A 19388-nucleotide genomic window follows, 5' to 3' on the forward strand; every position below is an offset into this window, starting at 1 on the left:
TTCTTGATGCGCACCAAAGCCTGGGAGTCGCCGTGGTACGAGAACATGTAGAGAAGAGGGCTTGATCCGTAACGCTGAAGAACTTTCAGTATGAAGTGTCTTCTGCGTAAAAATATTAACAACTTTCTTTCATTTCTCTATCTCCATTGCTCTGAGAAATGTTTTGATGTGGTGCTGAGAAGGTGGAGTGTTTTCCTGAGCTAACTTTTCTGTGTTATCACACCGTGTTCACTCTTAGTGACTTGAGGCAGAAGGTGCTGAAGGCAGAGATCTGTGCAGAATTGGACTCTATCCATTTTCTCCAGCTTTGAACTTAGTATTTACAGTTACTGTAGTTTTAACTGATACTACAGCTAACGCACTCATTAACAGGTTCATTCAAAATACTTGTAAACACGAAAGGATTATAGCTAGGATACTCCCATTTCACGTTTTGTTCTTTCTTACAAATAGCATGATGAGGGATGCAGGAAATATTTACTGATGACGCAGACAAATAATTTTTTTTACTGTCCTCAAAATGATGGCAATATATTTGAACTTGAGCATTGTCTCCAAACGTGGCTTTATCTTCACATTGATTCAGACCTCAGACGCAGTCGTGAGGAGGCGGGTCTGTCTGCCAGAGACTCTGAGAAGCGTGATCTGCTGTCTCGGGAAGCTCTGAAGTTTTTGGTGATCAGACACCTGTTCCTGCTGTGGGAGGAGGATGGCTTTCCTGCTGTGGGAGGAGGATGGCGCCGCGCTCTGTGGCTGCGGCAGCCGCACACCTAGGACGGGAGACACGCGGCCTGTTGTAGCCCTGTGCGTGTCGGGCACAGGGGGCTCCGGGAGCCCCTCTGCCGGCACCGCAGCCACCGTCTCCTGAGTGGGCGGCGTTTCTCTCCCGCCTGCCACGTGAGGCGCGCCGGTGGGACCCAGTGCTGGGGCTGCGCGCGTTTCTGAACACAGTGGTTGTTGTTTTAGACAAGTGCAATAGTGAGAAGGGGGAAAGTCGGACAAGGAGCTCAATCTGTGACTGACTGTGAGCAGTCATGTGAGGCGACGCACTACCTTCAGACCGGCCCCTGGACGTGGTTAAACTTGACTTCTAGTCACTCGCGAGTTTTGTCGTCAGCGAAAGTTTGAGATGTGTGTGGGTTGTCTTCAGAAGCCAAGGTCTAGCACCGCGCCGGTCCAGGCCGTGTTAAGCAGCAGCCAGTCAAGCGTGAGACCTCGACTCCCTCCCGTCACTTCCGTGCCCGTGTTAGACACGAGCTGTTTGGTCACACTGATGGGGCAGCTTATTTCTCTGTTTCTAGCTTTCTTCTGCAGGGTTTGGGAAGAGCTTATCTGTTGGACTTTGGGGACACTGGGCTGTCTAAATATTTGACTGTCACCTGCCCATGGGAGGAGAGGGTTGGAATAGGCAGCCTCACCCTTTGGACCTTCGCCTTACGTGGCACCATCTTGACACAGGCAAATGCGATTACAGGGAAAAACCCAAAACTGCTTTGAACACTGAGAAAGGTCTTGGGAAATAGATAATATTTTATAAGTGAACAAGCATGTAATTCATGTTGTTTGAATTCAAAGACACCCCAAAAATTGAATTTTTGGGTTTTTCAGGGAGAAGAGAAATGATTCCAGCTTTAATTTTTTTTTTTTAGGAACTCCTTTAAATTAGCCTTTTCTACCTAATTTCTATGGGTATTAAGTGTCTTCTGTGTTCTTCTTGTGATAGTTAATCCTTTATATTCTTTAGTGGTTTATGATTCTACCTGTGTATGTAACTTATATACATTTTTTTTTTTATTTTGCGACAGAGTCTTGCTCTATTGCCCTGGGAGTGCAGTGGTGTCGTCATGGCTCCCTGTAGCCTCGAACTCCTGGGCTCAAGCGATCCTGCTGCCCCCGCCTCCTGGGTAGCTGGGACTACAGGCACAGGCCACCATGCCTGGCTAATTTTTCTACTTTGAGTAGAGACGGGGTCTCGCTCTCGCTCAGGCTGGTCTCAAACTCCTGAGCTCAAGCGATCTTCCCACAGTGCTAGGATGACAGGTGTGAGCCACCGCACCCAGGCTTACATACATTCTTAAGTCAGTGTAGCTCAAGAAGTTTTGCTATACTTTGTAGAATTGAGTGATATGGAGTTTCAGGTGACAACCACGGTAGGTTACAGTCCTACCAGAGGCCGCTGGCCACAGGTTGTTTGTAAAATTATGCCAATCGTGGCTGCTATGCTTCTGTTGATCAAAGAAACTAATTAATACACAAGAAATGTGCTGTGCTTTATGTGGTTTGTTCTGCTTTAATTTTTTAGGTGCAGCTATCTTCTTTGAATTCAAACACTACAAGCCTAAGAAAAGGTTCACCAGCACCAAGTGTTTTGCTTTCATGGAGATGGATGAGATTAAACCTGGGCCCATTGTAATCGAGCTGTAAGTGATGTTCACGTAGCGTTAGTACTCAGTTAACGCTGACTCGTCTGTTTTCTTAGTCCCCCTTGCCCAGCATGTGACTTTGGCATAGCTCAGTTATCAAAGCGTTGTAAACAGTGGTCTTTCCGTTGTTACAGATACAAGAAACCCACTGACTTTAAAAGAAAGAAATTGCAATTATTGACCAAGAAACCACTTTATCTTCATCTACATCAGACTTTGCACAAGGAATGACCCTGACACGGTGAACCTGGAACTTCTGTGAATTTCACTCGGTAGGACCCATCCCAGCTCCGCGCAGCATGTTCACCCCTCACCAGGCAGGACGAGCCGCACCCCCGCCAGGGCCCGAGGGCGTCCGTGGCGAAGCTGCCCCGCACATCGCTGACGTGCAAGACGCCTTTGGATACAGGTTTATTGTAGACTTTGAAACATGTTTTTACTTTTCTATTAATTGTGCAATTAATAGTCTATTTTCTAATTTACCACTACTCCTGCCTTGCTTCCTGGAACAATACCGTGGTGGGTGGGATGTGCTCATCTTCAGACTGAACACAGCAATAAGAATGTGCTCGAGTTTACACAGCCGTTCACTTTTGCTCCCGTCCACCCCCTTGGTCTGAGTTCACTTCAAACTGTGGGTTGCTGTGGGTAGAACAGTGTCAGACTGCCCTGAGAGGAACTGGACCAGTTATGCTGCCTGAGAAGGTCTGTCTGGAAAGTTATAGGCTGCTGCTCAGAAGTGGCCTAAATTCTCCCTGATCTGACAGTTTCCCTGCTTAGCAATAGTGTGCCTTGGCCAGATCAGAATTCCACGGGGGAGTGTTCCCCAGGTTGTAGCTGTGACATTTTCCAGAGGGCCAGATTGTTTTTCTGAAAATGAGCATAGTCATGTTGATTAGCTGTACTTGTACATCACATTGTTATTCTTTCTGATATTGATTCCAGGGTTAACATGGGAGCCATCTCAAGATGATTACAAATTTTTAGATGGATTTTACAGTATCTTCTAAATAATGTAATCCAGAAATAATCGAGTCAGATGCTAACAAGAGGCGGAACTGCTGTTTTTCTGACAACTGATTGTGAACCCTAACCTGCATACCTCTTCCTGTAGTGATGAGTATGCAAAATCCGGAAAGATATTGTTTTTTTTATATAGGTAGATAGGATTGCCATTTATTTCCTATTTAGAATATATTGACATTCATCCATATGAAAATATGCAGGTCATTAGCTTATTATAATTTGACTATTTACATTACTTTTGACTTTATGGGACATAAATAAAACTCTCATAGTGCACATGAAGTGGATATTTGATACACAGAACATGAAAACTTGTTGGGGGCTTTCTGTGGGTTACCTGTAGAGCCCACGTACTTTATCACTGTTTCAAATGAGCAATGCATGAGGAGAATGCAGTGTCTGTACCTGGCCTGTTTTTAAACTAGTGTAATAACCCTCGTCCTACCATCCAGTGTTTGCTTTTTAAAATAAGTAACCACAATTAAGTTGTTTTAGCCCTTGCATTTCAGGAGCTCTAGTCTGTACTTTCTGTTGTTGAGAGGCCAAACTGTGTCCTAGATGGATGTTAATAAATATATGAGCCTGAGAAAATTCTCAACCAAATTTAGTCTTGCCTGGCAATCACTGGATTGGATTAATTCCAAATTCTAAAATGATTGGGTCCACAGTAGCTCTAGGGGATGAAGAATTTGCCTTAATAAATTACTTTGTTGTTCACTCACCTCTTAGGACTACAGGCTGTCAAACGCCCAGACTGTGAGCTCCTTGAGGGGCAAGAACCCCCTTTTCTCCACGTCTTGTCAGTTTTCTGAGGTGCTTGGCAGCACTCTGTACCCCGTGGAGTACTCAGTACCTTTTGTGGGATGTTGCTGACGAGACCTTAAAAAAACCTATTAAAATGTAGCAAAACTGACAGATCGTTCTTTTTCTCACTGACCATAGGATTTGTATATCAAAGTGATAACTTATATGAAGAAGCATCTGCTCTCCTTGCCCTAAGTATGGTTTATATGAACTACAAATGCCTTGCAGCAGTATTAAAGAAGCTTAACTTGAATGCTGTGTGCTTAGTTTAGCTTTAATTCCGACCTGAATGAAATGATGAGTGATTGTCTTGAAGCAGCTCACGCAGGACACAACGTCCCCCACAGATGACGTTTACTGTGCGATGGAAAAACATCAGCCACTGACGGTAACGACCAGTACAGTAGAAATGTGCTTTCAGGCTGAAATATTGCTGCTTCATAAATAATTTTAGCAACTAAACCCAGAAACACAGTTAGCTGACGATGACTTCTGAAAGAGATCTGACTTTTGAGATGGGAGAGTCTGATTTAACGGAGGGATGATGCCCACTGCACCATCTGCCTGCCGGCAGCTCACCCCGGGCCTGGCTGCAGGGGTGCGGGCGGGCGGGGGTGAGCAGGGCAGTTCTGGGCTGGTTCAGAGCTGCCCAGATAAGGTGCACTGGAATCTCTAGATACTATAGTTTTGAATTTTTAAAAGATTTAATTTACCTTCCTTACCTACCTAGCTGGCATACTATTTTTTTCTTCTTTTTTTGGTAGAGAGGGCGTCTTGCTATGTTGCCCAGGCTGGTCACAAACCTGGCAGTGATCCTCCCACCTTGGCTTCCCAAAGTGTTGGGATTCCACCACTTGGACACACTCTGTATTTAAATGCTATTTAAAATCAGAAACTATATTAGCTTCACTGTTGCGTATCCTGTAGAGGTTAACAGGTTATTGAAAAATTGTTTGTGACCTAATCTCATTTTACGCTCTTAAAAACAGCCTATGCTATTCCATGGCGTTTTCCTCTTAATTTCGTCTATTCTTGATATTAAATGGGAGCACACGTAGACTGAATTCTCTTCCTAAAGAATTTATATATTCCCTATGAATTTTCAAAGAGTTGATTTCTTTCAAAGGTCCTTATCTTTCCAAACTACTATCTTCAGTAATTCAGTATAAAGAGAAAATTGTTTCACAGGGAAGCTTTTGCTCCTTTCTACAGGGTATTCTTGATTGATTGAATGTCCCTTAATTGATTGAATGTCCCAGCGGTGCCAAGTCATGCTCTAGGTTTCGGTCATATACATCATAGAAATTCAGAGCATGGAAGAATATAGGCTAGCAGTAACAAAGGTATGAGCCTTTTATGATTTTGATATAATGTAAATCTTAACCTTAAGATGTGCTATTAAAATTACTGTAATTAAAATGTCTTAAGACTTACTTAGTTCCTAGAAACATTGTTTTAAAGACACAGCATAAAAAAAAGACAGTGTAGTAGTAATGGGTATAACTTTTAAGTGTGGTGCAGTTCCTTTGGTTTAAAAATCAGTAAATGTTCAAATATTAATTTTGGAATACTACCTATCCAAAAGAAAGAACTAAGTTCCTTCCGCCCAGGGTTGCTGACCTGGGCCATGGTACAAGCCTTACAGCTCTAAGTTATTGCCTCTTAGGGGATTATACCCCTCTAACCTGTATGGCATAGTCCTTGAAAGTCAGGGGCAAGGTACAGGAAAGATTAAAAGTCTGTGTACATTTTTTAAAAGAAATTTCTTTTCACGGTCATGACATTTTCATTTTCCTGTAATGCTCCTACCTCAGGAATGGCAAAAGCTAAGCTAGAACGTAAGGTGGAATAATTGCAACTCCTGTAGAGTCGCCCACAGAAAACCACGTCAGATAGACGACGAGGGTCCTAAGAAAGCACGTGAATGCTACCCAGGTGCGGCCACTGACCTCTCTGAAATAAACTCACTTGCTGAGTTCAGAGGAGACGCAGGTTGGACCCCTTCAGCCGCAGGCAGCAGGCAGTGTGCCGCCCGGACACCGTCTTCGGCTCGGGGAGCCCGAGTCCACGTTTCCCAAACGGCACAGGCCCTGTAACGGTCCAATAAATCAACAGACGCCTGGGAAATATTAATAAATTTTTATGAACTATTACTACAAAGAACTTCAGCAAGAGGGGAGATAAAGTTTAGTGATTTTTTTCAGTAAACATGTTCAGCGTAACAGTCTTTGCGACTAGATATTTAAAAAAAAAAAAATCAAGCTTATAAACACCATTGCTCTGTAGTCAACTGGTGTACACCAAAAATAGGATAATGGAAATACATGTTCTTAAAGCATTTCCACAGGAAATGTTCGTACTTTCCAGGACATTCTGCATCACTTAGCAATTACAGAGGCTACAGGAGCTAAAACACAGGTATTCTTTATTGCACGTTTCAAAGGTGTAAGGACGTACTAGCTTAAGAGGTGATTTTGATTTAAGGGGAGAATGATATTTTTTCATTGTTTGGCTCAAAAATGCACACTGCCAGGGCAGCTTAGTTCTAAAAACAAACCTTTTAAAATAAACTTTGGACTCTGAAGCCAAGGGACCCCTTACTGTGACGAGCAGCGAGTGCACAGTCTGCGCGTTGGCGTCGCGGTCACGGGCTCTGCCTCAAAGCCTGGGGACAGTCCTGGTCGCTGCTCCGCGGGGCAGGCGGGGGCTCGGCCCTGGAGCCCGACGGCGGCAAGTCTCTGGCAGCAGGTGGTGCCGGGTAGTCCTGGGGGCCGTGGCCGGGGGGTGGCAGGCGGGGACCAGGAATGAAGTACTCTCTGGGGCCAAGAGAGCCCAAAGGCCTGAACGGTGCGTGTCCCGGCAGGAATTCCCGCGGGTCGAGCGGCAGGTCCCGCTTCCCGGGCGGCACGCCCGGCGCGTACTCCCTCAAGCCGAGCGGTGGACGCAGGGCCGGGCCTGGGAGGCAGAGGGCAGGTACGTAAATACGTCTCAACGCAGGTGGTTCCAAATATCATCAGCACAGTCTCTCATTTCCCATGACCCCAGAAATTCAAGCAGCGCCCACCTTTACGGCGAGGGCACTGAGGCGCAGCGAGGCCAAGGCAGGTGCCCGCGGCCGGCTGCCCCGAAGCCCCACGGGCTCTGACGAGTTCCCGACTCGGGTGTTTCCCACTCACTACACATTCTGTCACCTTTCTCTCAAGAACTTGGGGTGGACCTGCAAGGACCATGTCCCACACCAAGGAGACTAAGAAACAGGGTTTCCCTGCAACAAAGAAACTTTGACAAAGGACATTCCACTGTTTGTTACTGTGGCCATTGAAACTTCACCTAGTATCTCAGCGTGGCCCTCACACACGCCATCAAAGTCAAGGTGTCTGCCCTGCTGGGTAGGATGTTCCAGCTCTGTCTAATTAAATCCAACAACATTGATTAGGCAGCTATTAAATTCTGCAGTCTCTTTAATAACTCCCTTCCATCTGTTCCCAAGGCGAGGACTGAGGGTCTATCTTTCCTTTTTTTATACTGTGACCCACTGCTTCTGCTTCCATCATGAGTGACTGAAGAACGGAGGTGTCTGTGACCTGCAGGACATCTTCCAGGTTAGGAGATGGGGCTTACCTGCCTGTCTCTCTCTTACAGAGCCTACCACGTAGCCACAGACGTTCAGTAAACATCTGCTTTCTATAAATGGCCCCTTTCCTTGTCTATGAGAGATGGCTGTTGCCCATCTCACTACACGGATCACGCAGCACTTGTGTGTCCTAAGAAATGAGGGGGAAAGGACTCAGGCCAGGTGTCCCTGCACTGAAAGCCCGGCAGTCCCAACTGTTTTAGCAAGGACCAGAAAGAGAAGACGAGTGTGCTCTGCCCGTCCATCCCAGCTTGTCAGCCCGTCATACCGAATGGAGGAGGGAGTGGCCGAGGCCCGAACGGCCCGCAGAGCTGAGGAGGTGGTCCGTACCGGATGGGTGGCGGCGGGAGGGGGCCTCCCACGGGGGAGCCCATGAGGGGCACCCCTGGGTAGGGAGGGGGCCCTTTTGCAGCCATAGGAACCTGCGGGGCAGAAGCAAGTACAGTTTTGAAACACTCGGGTACGACAGACAAAAGCACCAACACCAGCAAAAGCTAAGACCCCGTGAAGCAGGTGTCAGGCAGCCCAAAGGGCAGACTCGGAGCCACCGAACACGCCCCTCCCCCCCGTTCCCACGGCCAGCCGCTGACCGAGATTGGAAGTGTGCGTGAGGGTGAACAGCTTCGCTGTGACTGTAGGATTGCACATGAACGGAAGGAAAGCAAGTAACTGTCACAGGTGGTTACGGGAGGTCATGCCATAGTGACGTGAAAGTTACACCGTGCAAATCGGATCTGTTTCTAAGGCAGCCCTCCCGTCACCACGACAGACGCTCTCCCTATTGAGAACACAGAACGAAGGCACGAAAAATCCGTTCTCTACACACGTAGTAACAGCTGCTATCCACAGTGCCTTCAACAGGCCTTTCATACATTATCTCGAATTCTCAGATCCCTGATTCTCTAACAGGATCATCTTGTTCTAAATATGAAGGAACAGAGGCACAGGGGTGGGAGACAATCTGCTGAAGGTCACACAGCATGGGAGAGCCTGAGCCGGGACTCAATACCAGGTTTGACTCCGAGCCCACGTTCTTCCCACCTCTGCTGCTCTCTGACTCGGGTCTCTACTCTCTGTGAAGCCTTCTGCTTTCAAAAGGAGTCTGAGGTCTCATCCCAGCTGTCCTTGGATAAAAAGATCTCTCAAGAGATGTGTACTCCTGGAGTTCTGTGCTGGAACTTGGAAGTATTTTCCAATAGAAACAATGTTATTTACACAAATTAGGCAAGCACAACTCTAATGCTTACCTTCTTTACCAGTATTATTGCCTGAGATGCTGACTAATCATTTCCTATAAGAACCTGGGTTGCAAACTCTCAATGATTAAACTTATTTTGATTTCAACATAGAGAAGCACTGTCAGGTATGGTCGGAGGACTTACCAACTATAACAGCTACAGAAATTACCAGAAAATACACTGATGTGAACATAGTTGAAGGACCTTGCTGGAAGCTGGCTCAGTGGGTAATTACAGACTTCCACTACTCAGCATTTCACACCTAGCAAACATTCTTCTGTTATGAATCTGTAATTTCAGATCATTCAAAATAAGGTTTGCCTAGTATACGAGAGGAGGTATTCCTAACTTGCACGGTTCCAAATGAAGATACAACAATATATTACGCAATTCATAATGAATGTATGTGTCCAAGAGCATTAAGCAATAAAGCACACAAGGATGACTTTTCGCATTTTTTAGTTAGTAACAATTATAGCAGATGCTCTAAACACGGTGATTGTCTCACCAAAACAGGAAAGAGAAGGAAAAAAACCAGCCAACCAGGTTTCAGCTACACTCCCAAGTTACGGACAAAAGTGAGATCAGTCTCACCGTGCAATTTAAAGCAAAGAAGATTAGTGTCACGCGCCTCAAATCCTTGCCAGAAACACACCAGACAAAAGCCCAGTTCAGTCCTCTGCTTCCGAGCACTTACAGCTACTGGACGCTCAGCCAGAGATGTGCTGCTGGGAACGGAGGGGCCTTCCGGCTCTTGGAGAACTGTTTGCTTTTTTAAAAAATAAGTGAGACAGTACAGAGGTGACAGGACACACAAACAGGAGGGGAGGCAGAGAGAGAGTGCGTAGGAAAAGCCGAGTGTCCCCGAAACACCTGGTTGTAATTCAAAACGACGGTGTTTACCTGGCCCTCGTCCATCACCTTAGTGGGGGAAGAGTTTCTGGAGCTGCTGTTCATCGTGGCCGCCGTCCCAGCCCCTGGATCTGTCAAAGGCCAGAGGACCGACTTAGGCTCATTCTGAGCTGTGCGCTCTGTGAGGGAGACAAATTCCCCTCCCCACGTCCGCCGCGGTTTCAGGCTCTGGAACACACTCGGGTCCCTTACCGGAGGCAGGCGGCTTCCCAGGCGCCTCCGACGACCAGCGAGCTCGAGGCACAGGCCCATCCACTGACCCTTGGGAGAGAAATTAACAGAGGCCTTTACTTCCCAAGAAATAAACCGACTGTGGACAGGTCAGGGTTCAACTCTGCCTGGACAGCAACACTGAAAACAGGTCTTCCGATACACATGAGGGGAAATCACCTAGAATGTATGCACAGACTTACAGAATTAAAATAAGAACGGTCTTGGGCTGAAAGAACAACGGTGAGCCCTGCACATCCACAGCACTGGGTCGGCACTCCAAGCTACAGACGCGATACGGTTCTATAGGCGGAGTTTTCTCAGTCAGGATGCAGAATGATTTCCATCTCTGACCAATTATTTGACATATTTAGGGTTCAGAACAGACTGACGGCACGTCACGTTACAGTGACGAGAGATGGAAGCACACTCGGTACAGGGCTGGGGCTCCTTCCACGACACAGCCGACTGCGGGCAACGCGGCCGCGCGACCCCGTCCCAGCCCCGCCCTCTGCACAGCTGGAAACCCACACGCCACTTCCAACCCCCCACCTCACCATCAACACTGACAGCTCCTGCTGATCAGGGGCCTTGCCCGGCACAGTCGATGGACACACACTGTCTATACGTATTATCAACTGGATTCTTACAGTAAAGCTAAAGCAATGAAAATGTTACTGAAATTGCAAGGAAGAGAAAACAGATCTGCAGCGCTGTAAGTTCACACTGTTCACAGGACGCGCTGTCTGCGATGGCGGGAAGCCGCAGCTGCGGACCTCGACCTACGGGACACACCAGCGAGTCGACATGTTCTTGTCACGTCACGACTTTGCTCCCTCGGAAGCACTGAGAGCATCGACAGAGCCACTTCGTGTGGGTCCCACGGTGTTATTCAAGGTTTGTGTTACTGCATTAGCATGATGGAAAATACACAAGACCCACGCGTGATCTCTTTCTACTGTGATACGGAACTTACTGGAGGGACCAACTGCTCGTGGGAGATGATTAGTGTCACAGGCGTTTTCAGTGAGTACTTTCAACACCTGAGCTCACTGCAGTAGCAGCAGGAAGTGGCCGTGAAATTATCACAGTCCAGTATGTCTGACAGCTCATTTCATGCAGTTACGACTTAATAATGCATCTTTGTTTACACTTCTCACAACTGCAAATGGCACCTTGTATGCTATGTGTGTGTGTGCATAAATTTTGATAAATTTTAACTTTTTATAACGTGTATTTTTATGATAGTAAATGGTAAAACAGACTAGTATCTATTTTATGCATTCATGACATACTTTTTTTTTTTTTATATTTCTGGGCTATACTATTTGTGAGTGTTTTCAAATTGTTGCAAATCTCCAAAGCATTTGCCAATTATGTTGATTGAGAAAAATCTATGTATCTATGGACCCACACAGTTCATACCCATATTGTTCAAGGGTCGACTGTATTTGGGAGAGGAACCCCAAAGCGTTTTAAACCTTTAAAGATAAAGGTTTATACTTCACAGTAAAAAATTTAAAAAAAAAACCAAACACCAAAAAAAAAAAAAAAAACCCAAGAAAGGAACCTCCAAGAAAATAATAAACACTTTCTTTTCTAAAGCAGACCTTGCAATAGACTATTTATCCACCAAGACAAACTAAGCAATCTTCTTTTCTACACTGGACAGACCCAAATTCTAAAGTGGTGTTCACATTAGAATTTTCAAATCAAGTAGAACTGAAAGAACCCTCTGGGAACAGTTTATTGCAAGGCAACCTTGCGAATCTCACCAAATTCACTTCTGGGCATCTCTCTTCGGCTGAGAGTGGCGGACAGTGGCCTCACGGGTGGCTCCGCCGTCGGGGGAGGGGAGCAGTCGCCCCCACTCACGGGGGAGGGGCCGAAGGAGCCGTTCTGGCTTAGGGCACCTGAGGACAACAGCATCTTGTTACCACTTTAAGACAGCCTTTTTTTTTTTCTTTAGTAAGTTCTTGGGATTATTTCTAGGACATCACAACTAGTATACAACAGAAATAAAAAGTAATTTACATACAATTTTGCACCAAAAGTAGATTTTTGCCCTTTACAGAGTGCTCCCTTACCTCTCCTTGGAGGGTTGTGTGTGTTTGGTCTTGCTGGCATGGGTTTTACAATCACAGGCTCTTCTTGCAGCATTGCCATTTTTTGCGTTAATTCCAATATTCTTGAACACAGAGAAAGAATGACTTACATGTGAAACAGAAATCAATTCCTTATTAAATGCCACGTAGCACAGCCTTAAAACTGTAACGTGTACTGAAAACACACGTATCAACATCACGTACTTGTGTCTCAGGTTGGCGGCTTCCCTTTTCTCTTCAGCGATGGCTCTTTCTGCAGCACGAGCTTTGAGCTATGGGAGGAAAAGTACCCACATTCAGTTGTGGCAGACTATGCACAAAATAAAGGAAAGAAAAAAAAAATCTTACCCAGTTATCATGAGCTTTCTTCTCATGAGTAGCAATCTGAAGAAGACAACACATTAAAAAATATATTTAGGGATTCGCTGTAATAGTCTGTATTAGCTACCAAAGAATCCCGCAACTGTAGGGCGTGTAAATCATTACCTGGGTTTTAAACGAGCGCTCCGTTTTCTGTAATTCATCTTCCATTTCTTCAATTCTCCGCCTAAGAATGGCACTTGGTTGTATCATAAAGCACAACTGAATAAAGTTTCAAACAGTCTGACTATGTTACCTTTACTCTGACAACTGTACCGTGACTTCATCCATACATGGAAAAAGACATTTTACACGGTTATCCTAAGAGTACAACATGATGAAAACTAGTACGACCTGATTTATCATTTAATGGCTGGACATTCTAAGTTGATAAATCATAATTTCCTTAAGTATTCTTTAGTGTATCCTCAAATAATCCTGCTATGAGTATCTTCCTCTATGAAGCTTTTTTCTTCCTTTAATTATATCACAGAAAATTTCCCAGAGTTAGAACTACTGGGTCTATCAAATGGCACAATCACTCTAATGGCTGTCGATACATCATACAACAAACTGCTTTTTTTTTTTTTTTTTTTTGAGACAGTCTCACTCTGTTGCCCGGGCTAGAGTGCCGTGGCGTCAGCCTAGCTCACAGCAACCCTAAACTCCTGGGCTCAAGCAATCCTCCTGCCTCAGCCTCCCAAGTAGCTGGGACTACAGGCATGCACCACCATGCCCAGCTAATTTTTTTCTATATATATTTTTAGTTGGCCAGATAATTTCTTTCTATTTTTAGTAGAGATGGGGGTCTCACTCTTGCTCAGGCTGGTCTCGAACTCCTGACCTCAAGCGATCCTCCCGCCTCGGCCTCCCCGAGTGCTGGGATGACAGGCGTGAGCCACCGCGCCCGGCCAACAAACTGCTTTCTTAAAGAATCACCACAACATACAACCACTAGAACTGGCTGCGTGAACCAAGTTCCGTCACAGTCCTGCCAGCATTTGAGTGTAAGTTTTTGTTAACATTTTTTCATTTAACCTTTAGTTTTTCCCTTGTGTGAACTGAACATACTCATGCCCTCAGACCATTTATTTATGTTTTTTTGCTAATTTCTTCTACACAATGTAAAAAGTTAAAAAAAAAAAAAAAAGAAAGAAAGAAGAGAAAACCGACCGTTTCATCACCCGCTAACACCCTCTTTAGAAGCTGAACTCACTTGTAAGTTTTCACTTCTTCTGCAGCCAAAACCGCCTTTTCATCTGCAGCCGACAGCCTCTGCTCTCGCTCCTGCCGCTCGTACTCTTCCTGACTCAGTTTCCTGCGATGAGACCAGTCGTCAGCAACAGTGTTTCTCTTTCCTCCTCCCTCTACTCAACTGTCACTTCCCGTTCACCTCTCAGAAAGGCACAGACGATGTTACAGGAAGGAATTCACACTGCCATTTAGGGACAAAAATCACACTCTGGCCTGCTGGCAAATCACTGTATTTTCTAACCTCTCACAATTCTCTGCTCACTAGTAAATTGACACAGTGTGAAAACCATCGTGTGCCCCACGGCAAGTCCCTTGCCCCGAGATGAGGAGACCTCACTTTACTGCTTGTGCGAAGCCAGGACCGACCGGCCTAACAGTTCGGTTTAATTAGCATAAAGCCGGGGACAGTCGCTTCTCTTATTTCTAACCATGGAAAGACCACTGATTTTGTTTCTTATTTTGTCATGGACAAACCGTTTCTCATTCTAAGACTGGTACCAGGATAAAGACAGCCAAAAACAGCCTTTGAGAACACGTCCTCTAACTGTGCAATTAGCCACAGAACATGCTCACACTCCAAATGTGAAATTCCTACTACCTGTTTCAATGGAACCACGATCAAGGGAAGAGGCAAATCTGAATGCTGGCCATGTCTGTCACACAGAGAAAAGACCTCAGCGCTCTCATAATCAGGTACTATGTACTGGAAACTGCTTTTAACCTGACAACCATCAAGTTCAAAACGTCAAACTGCTATTTCTACAACACAGATTGGAAAGGCAGCAACTCTGAATGATCCAAGAATACCAGTGACCCTGCTACTTTTTAACTCACAGTTCTGATTCAAAAGATACTTAAACTTAATTTTCTAAGAATCAGAAACAAAATTAGAAGAGCTATAGTAAAAAGGGTTACTGACACCAAAGAAAAAAGGTTTATGTATTCTTTTATAACTGCTCGTTCGATACTTCAGCAAATATTTTATGAGCGGCTATAACATACTAATTGTCTTGTAAGACGCTCAGACAGGAGTACGGGTAAAATGCCATCCCTGCACTAAAGGAGCTCACGGTTTAATGTATAAAAGATGTATATAAGAACGGTACAATCCCTAACTCTGGGTTAGGAAGGGATGTGAAAAAAACTTAGTCTTGAAGAAAGATTAGAGAGAATTTTGCTTCCAGTAGTGGAGGAGTTAGTCTGAGAATACTGAGAACAGTAAGAATATCTGGACAGAAATATAAAGAACATTTTGAAGGCATCAGAAAGCTAATAAGGCAGTGAAAATATACATATGTCACCAAAATCCAGCAGGAGACGGAATCCTAGAATTACACGTAAGCCTGGCATTTTAAGCCACTCCCCCCCGCCAGGTTCATCCACGCACCCAGGACAGTGCAGAGACAGGAGGCGGCTGAACAGAGCTTTCCACAGACCGCCCGGGTCAGAGAAGCGAGAAGTGGAGCTCAGGGCTGCCCGTGAGGACGACCCCCAGGAAAGCCCTGGGCTGAGGGCTGGGACCAGGAAGAGCTGCGCACTTGGAGTACTGAGCACTTGGAGTACTGAGCGGGCCGTAACACGACGTCCTCGGAAGGGACTAAGCGGCTTCGGCAGTCTTAACTGCTGCCGGGCGGCTGAAGTGATGGCCGCCTGCTGGGAGTGACCTCACAGCTCTTCTAGGGGAAGAAAACATCATCCTAGGCCTCGTATTTCCTCTATAATTACCATACACAGTGTTCAGTTCTACTTGAAGAACATCCTTTAGTGATAGATTTGATGAGTTTATTTTTGTATGAAAATGTCTTTATTTTGACTCCATTTGTAAAGGATCAATCAAAACCGACCAGGCACGCCACAAGACATGACGATGTGATCAAAATCTAAGACAAGAAAAACAGACCCATAAGGGTTCCACATAATGGGATTATCACACAGATTTCAAATAATTGTGCCTAATCCCAGGGACTCGGGAGGCTGAGGCAGGACTGCCTGAGGCCAGGAGTTCGAGACCAGCCTGTGCAACACAGCAAGATCCCATCTCTAAAAATAAACAAATAATTGTGCTTTAGCTATTCAAGGAAGTAAAAGTTAAGATTATGAATTTCAGCAGAGAATTAGAAACTATAAAACCGGAAAAGAGTAACTGAAACCAAGAACTTAATGAAGGACCAGCAGCAGAGGTAACAACTGAAGCGAGATTTGAGCACACTGGAAAACAGGTCAGCAGAAAACATTCAGAATGAAGCAAATTCAGACGGAACGTGGGAGACACGCGGGGTGGGGGGTGGAGCCCAAGATGTTTAGAATTGGAATCTCAGGAAAAGAGAGGATGAGGCAGAATTAATATGCAAAAAAGGACCCCCCAATTCAACAGATGTTTATGACCCCAAACAGCATAAGTGAGAAAGAGAGAGGGAGAAGCAAAAACCCTGCACTGAAGCACCTCCCAATAAAACTGCTGCGAAACCAGAAAGAAAAGTGACTAACGGCAGCTAGGGCAGGGGTGAGACATTTGAGAAAGACAAAATAAGAATGATCATGGATTCCTCAAAGGAACTTTAAAACCAGAGAAAATTAACTGGTTACCTTTAAAGTACTGAAATTAAACTGTCAAAATTCTACAGCCAGGAGAAAGATCCTGTAAAAATGGAGTCAAAATAAAGACATTTTCGTACAAAAATACACTTATTATAAATCTGTCACTGAAGCGTATTCTTCAGGTAGGATGACTGTGATCCCAAAGGCGAGACCACAGACGTGGAGCACGGAGACCTGCAGGAGCTGGAAGCACGCGTGTAAACTCAGTGTGCAGCGGCAGGACAGCACCGTTGAAAGACCACGGAAACCTCGCGTGGAGCCTGGGCTGTGCAGAACATTCAAACAGTTACCGGTCAGGCGCGGTGGCTCACGCCTGTAATCCTAGCACTCTGGGAGGCCGAGGTGGGCGGATCGTTTGAGCTCAGGAGTTCGAGACCAGCCTGAGCAAGAGCGAGACCCCACCTCTACTAAAAATAGAAAGAAATTATATGGACAGCTAAAAATATATATAGAAAAAATTAGCCGGGCCTGGTGGCGCATGCCTGTAGTCCCAGCTACTCGGGAGGCTGAGACAGGAGGATCACTTGAGCCCAGGAGTTTGAGGTTGCTGTGAGCTAGGCTGACGCCATGGCACTCACTCTAGCCTGGGCAACAGAGTGAGACTCTGTCTCAAAAAAAAAAAAAAAAAAAAAACAACAGTTACCATAGCAGCATCGAAGTCAGGAAGCAGTTAAAGCCCAGAAAGAGAGAAGTCTATTAATTTACATCAGAATTCTTAGTAAGTCCAGGATACACGCTGTGGTCTTTAAGGTAATTGTGAAAAGGTGAATAAAACAACCTATAACTACCAAGCTTAAAAAAACGGAGGAAGAAAAGTGTTTAAAATATTCAAACAGTTCAAAAGACAGAAAAAAAGAAAAGAAGGAACACAGAAGAACAGGCTATCAAACAGGGAGCAAATACCAATATTTAGATTTAATCCTAAATATATATTTAGGAGTTACAGTATAAGAAAAAAAATGAGCACTCAGTCTGTAGGGCCACCTATTTATTTATGCTCACTCCAGAAAAACCTGAAGCAGCACAAATGTGTGAGTGGGAAGGAGACGCTAGGTGGAAACAATGTCACTGCAGAGAACACGGCACGAAGACACAGAGGCCTAGAGTCGCCAGGGGGCCCCGCGTCCAGCGTACGGTTCAGGGAGCATCAGAAGCAGCTGTGGGGGACGAGCCCCGAGAGGAAGCTCAGGCATCGGCCGAAGGGAACTGGCCTCCGGGGACCTGCTAAGGAGTCTGGAATTGATCTCGAAGGGACTGGAGCATCTTTGACAGATTCTGAGCACATAAGGACGTGGAAAGACTCGTATTTCAGAGTTCACTCTAGCAGCTATAGAGGAAATTAGAGTTTAGCAGCAGTTCTGTAAGAAAGGGGGACTGGAGGTAGGTGATTAGTTAGGGGACCAGCAACGAAGATGGCGGGAGCCTGAACACAGTGGCTTTGGGGATGGACAACAGAGGACAAGCTAGCTGGCCGTGACGATCACATGGGTGTTGGGAGAGTTGAATGAAACAGTGACATATTGTGTCATAAAGACAAACAGTTGCTGTTTAGGGGATTCAGATTACTACTGGGGAGAGAGAAGTGCTCTTTAAAAAGTAGTGATGAAATGAGAAATGTTTCTTTGACTCGGGCGAGGCATTCAGAGCTAGCCTGAACAAAATCTGGAAACTACACTGGCTGCTCAGTGAGCACAGAATTAGAGAAAAGTTTAACGGTATCATTCAACATTTACTGGCATCAGGCAGAAGCAGTCTACGCCTTCAAATAAGATTAAATTTGCTTAGGAGACAGGCCTCCTCGCAGACTGCCGCATACACTGGCGAGTGTGAGAGTAAACAGAACCAGCAACCGGCACAGATAACCTATTTTTAGAGAAGTGAGATATTTTTGTGGGGAAATAAATTAAGATGAACTACAAGAACATATCTTTGAAAGAGACATAGCTCCAAATTTGAGATGTGTATTTCAGAAGGTTAGTACCTAAATATACTTGCCAAACAAGTATTTCTAATTCCAAATTCCTAACATCCTTGCCACAATGACATTGTTACTGTAGTCAAATACTGAGACTAAACATAAGACTCCAAAACTTACGATACCTTCAAAAAATAAATATACCTTTTGAAGTTTGTGGTCTACTAAAAACCATGTCACATAAAAACCACTCAGCATTTTTAAAGACTATCTTACAAGCCAGTGAAACAAATGCAAGACAAATCAGAACGGCATCAATGACCACAAACACAGGACAGGGGGATGCGTGGTAGAGCCAGAGAGGGGACAGGTCTTAAAGAAGCGGCACGTCCGCAGCCGGGACTCACAGGTCAGCTGCTCCCTCTCGAACCCATTACCGGGAACAACGTCTGACAACTGGTTTGAACAGGAAGGAAAATGTGATTTCAGAGAAATGAGGCAGAGAAGACGACAAATCTATACTACAGACGGAAAAACTTGTAAACAATCCTAAAAAAAAGATAAAATTATCTGTATTAATACACATATTTAGTCACACAACAACATCAACAATGAAAACCTTACTTTTGCAGAGCCATCTCCTTCTGCTGATAGAGTTCGTTCAGAATCTCCACTTTCTGCCTCAAGGTTTTGCATTCGTCTTCCAGTCTAGCTTTAGCAGACTGCAGGGAATTGCGGTCATCTTCTAATGTCTTTATTTGGTCTGTAAAGGATAAAACATTTGCGCTCTATGTGTGTGCACAGGACGGGAGAACTTGGCTGGGAGGCGGTGCTGAGAGGAGGGGGAAGTAGGAAAGCAGAAAGCTGTTCTTTCTCTTCCCAGTGCAACTTTGTATCTTTCCAATATGT

The 19388-nt window shown here is 45.2% G+C and overlaps 2 protein-coding genes across 7 annotated transcripts in view; one reads left to right on the forward strand and one right to left on the reverse strand.

The window, feature by feature from the left end:
- Window positions 1-5485, forward strand: part of AIDA (axin interactor, dorsalization associated) — a 37485-nt gene extending 32000 nt beyond the window's left edge. The window contains exons 9-10 of the mRNA XM_069484487.1: window positions 2303-2420; window positions 2558-5485. Coding sequence (XP_069340588.1) covers window positions 2303-2420; window positions 2558-2654 — 215 coding nt within the window. The 3' untranslated portion in view covers window positions 2655-5485. The remainder of the gene's footprint in view (window positions 1-2302; window positions 2421-2557) is intronic.
- Window positions 5486-6052: 567 nt separating this feature from the next.
- Window positions 6053-19388, reverse strand: part of MIA3 (MIA SH3 domain ER export factor 3) — a 40850-nt gene continuing 27514 nt past the window's right edge. For 2 of the 6 annotated variants that reach the window (XM_069484489.1, XM_069484493.1), the window contains 12 exons: window positions 19104-19242; window positions 13929-14030; window positions 12839-12899; window positions 12701-12736; window positions 12557-12624; window positions 12335-12435; window positions 12023-12160; window positions 10230-10298; window positions 10029-10108; window positions 9823-9894; window positions 8156-8309; window positions 6386-7208 (listed from right to left, as the gene is read on the reverse strand). In XM_069484489.1, the coding sequence (XP_069340590.1) occupies window positions 6898-7208; window positions 8156-8309; window positions 9823-9894; window positions 10029-10108; window positions 10230-10298; window positions 12023-12160; window positions 12335-12435; window positions 12557-12624; window positions 12701-12736; window positions 12839-12899; window positions 13929-14030; window positions 19104-19242 (1331 nt within the window). In that variant the 3' untranslated portion in view covers window positions 6386-6897. Of the gene's footprint in view, window positions 6344-6385; window positions 7209-8155; window positions 8310-9822; window positions 9895-10028; window positions 10109-10229; window positions 10299-12022; window positions 12161-12334; window positions 12436-12556; window positions 12625-12700; window positions 12737-12838; window positions 12900-13928; window positions 14031-19103; window positions 19243-19388 lie in introns of those variants that run through there. The other 4 variants (XM_069484492.1, XM_069484491.1, XM_069484490.1 and 1 more) reach the window with 3 other exon arrangements.

The sequence above is a fragment of the Eulemur rufifrons genome, chromosome 11, assembly GCF_041146395.1.
Source record: "Eulemur rufifrons isolate Redbay chromosome 11, OSU_ERuf_1, whole genome shotgun sequence".
In the NCBI taxonomy this organism is placed as follows: Eukaryota; Metazoa; Chordata; class Mammalia; order Primates; family Lemuridae; genus Eulemur; species Eulemur rufifrons.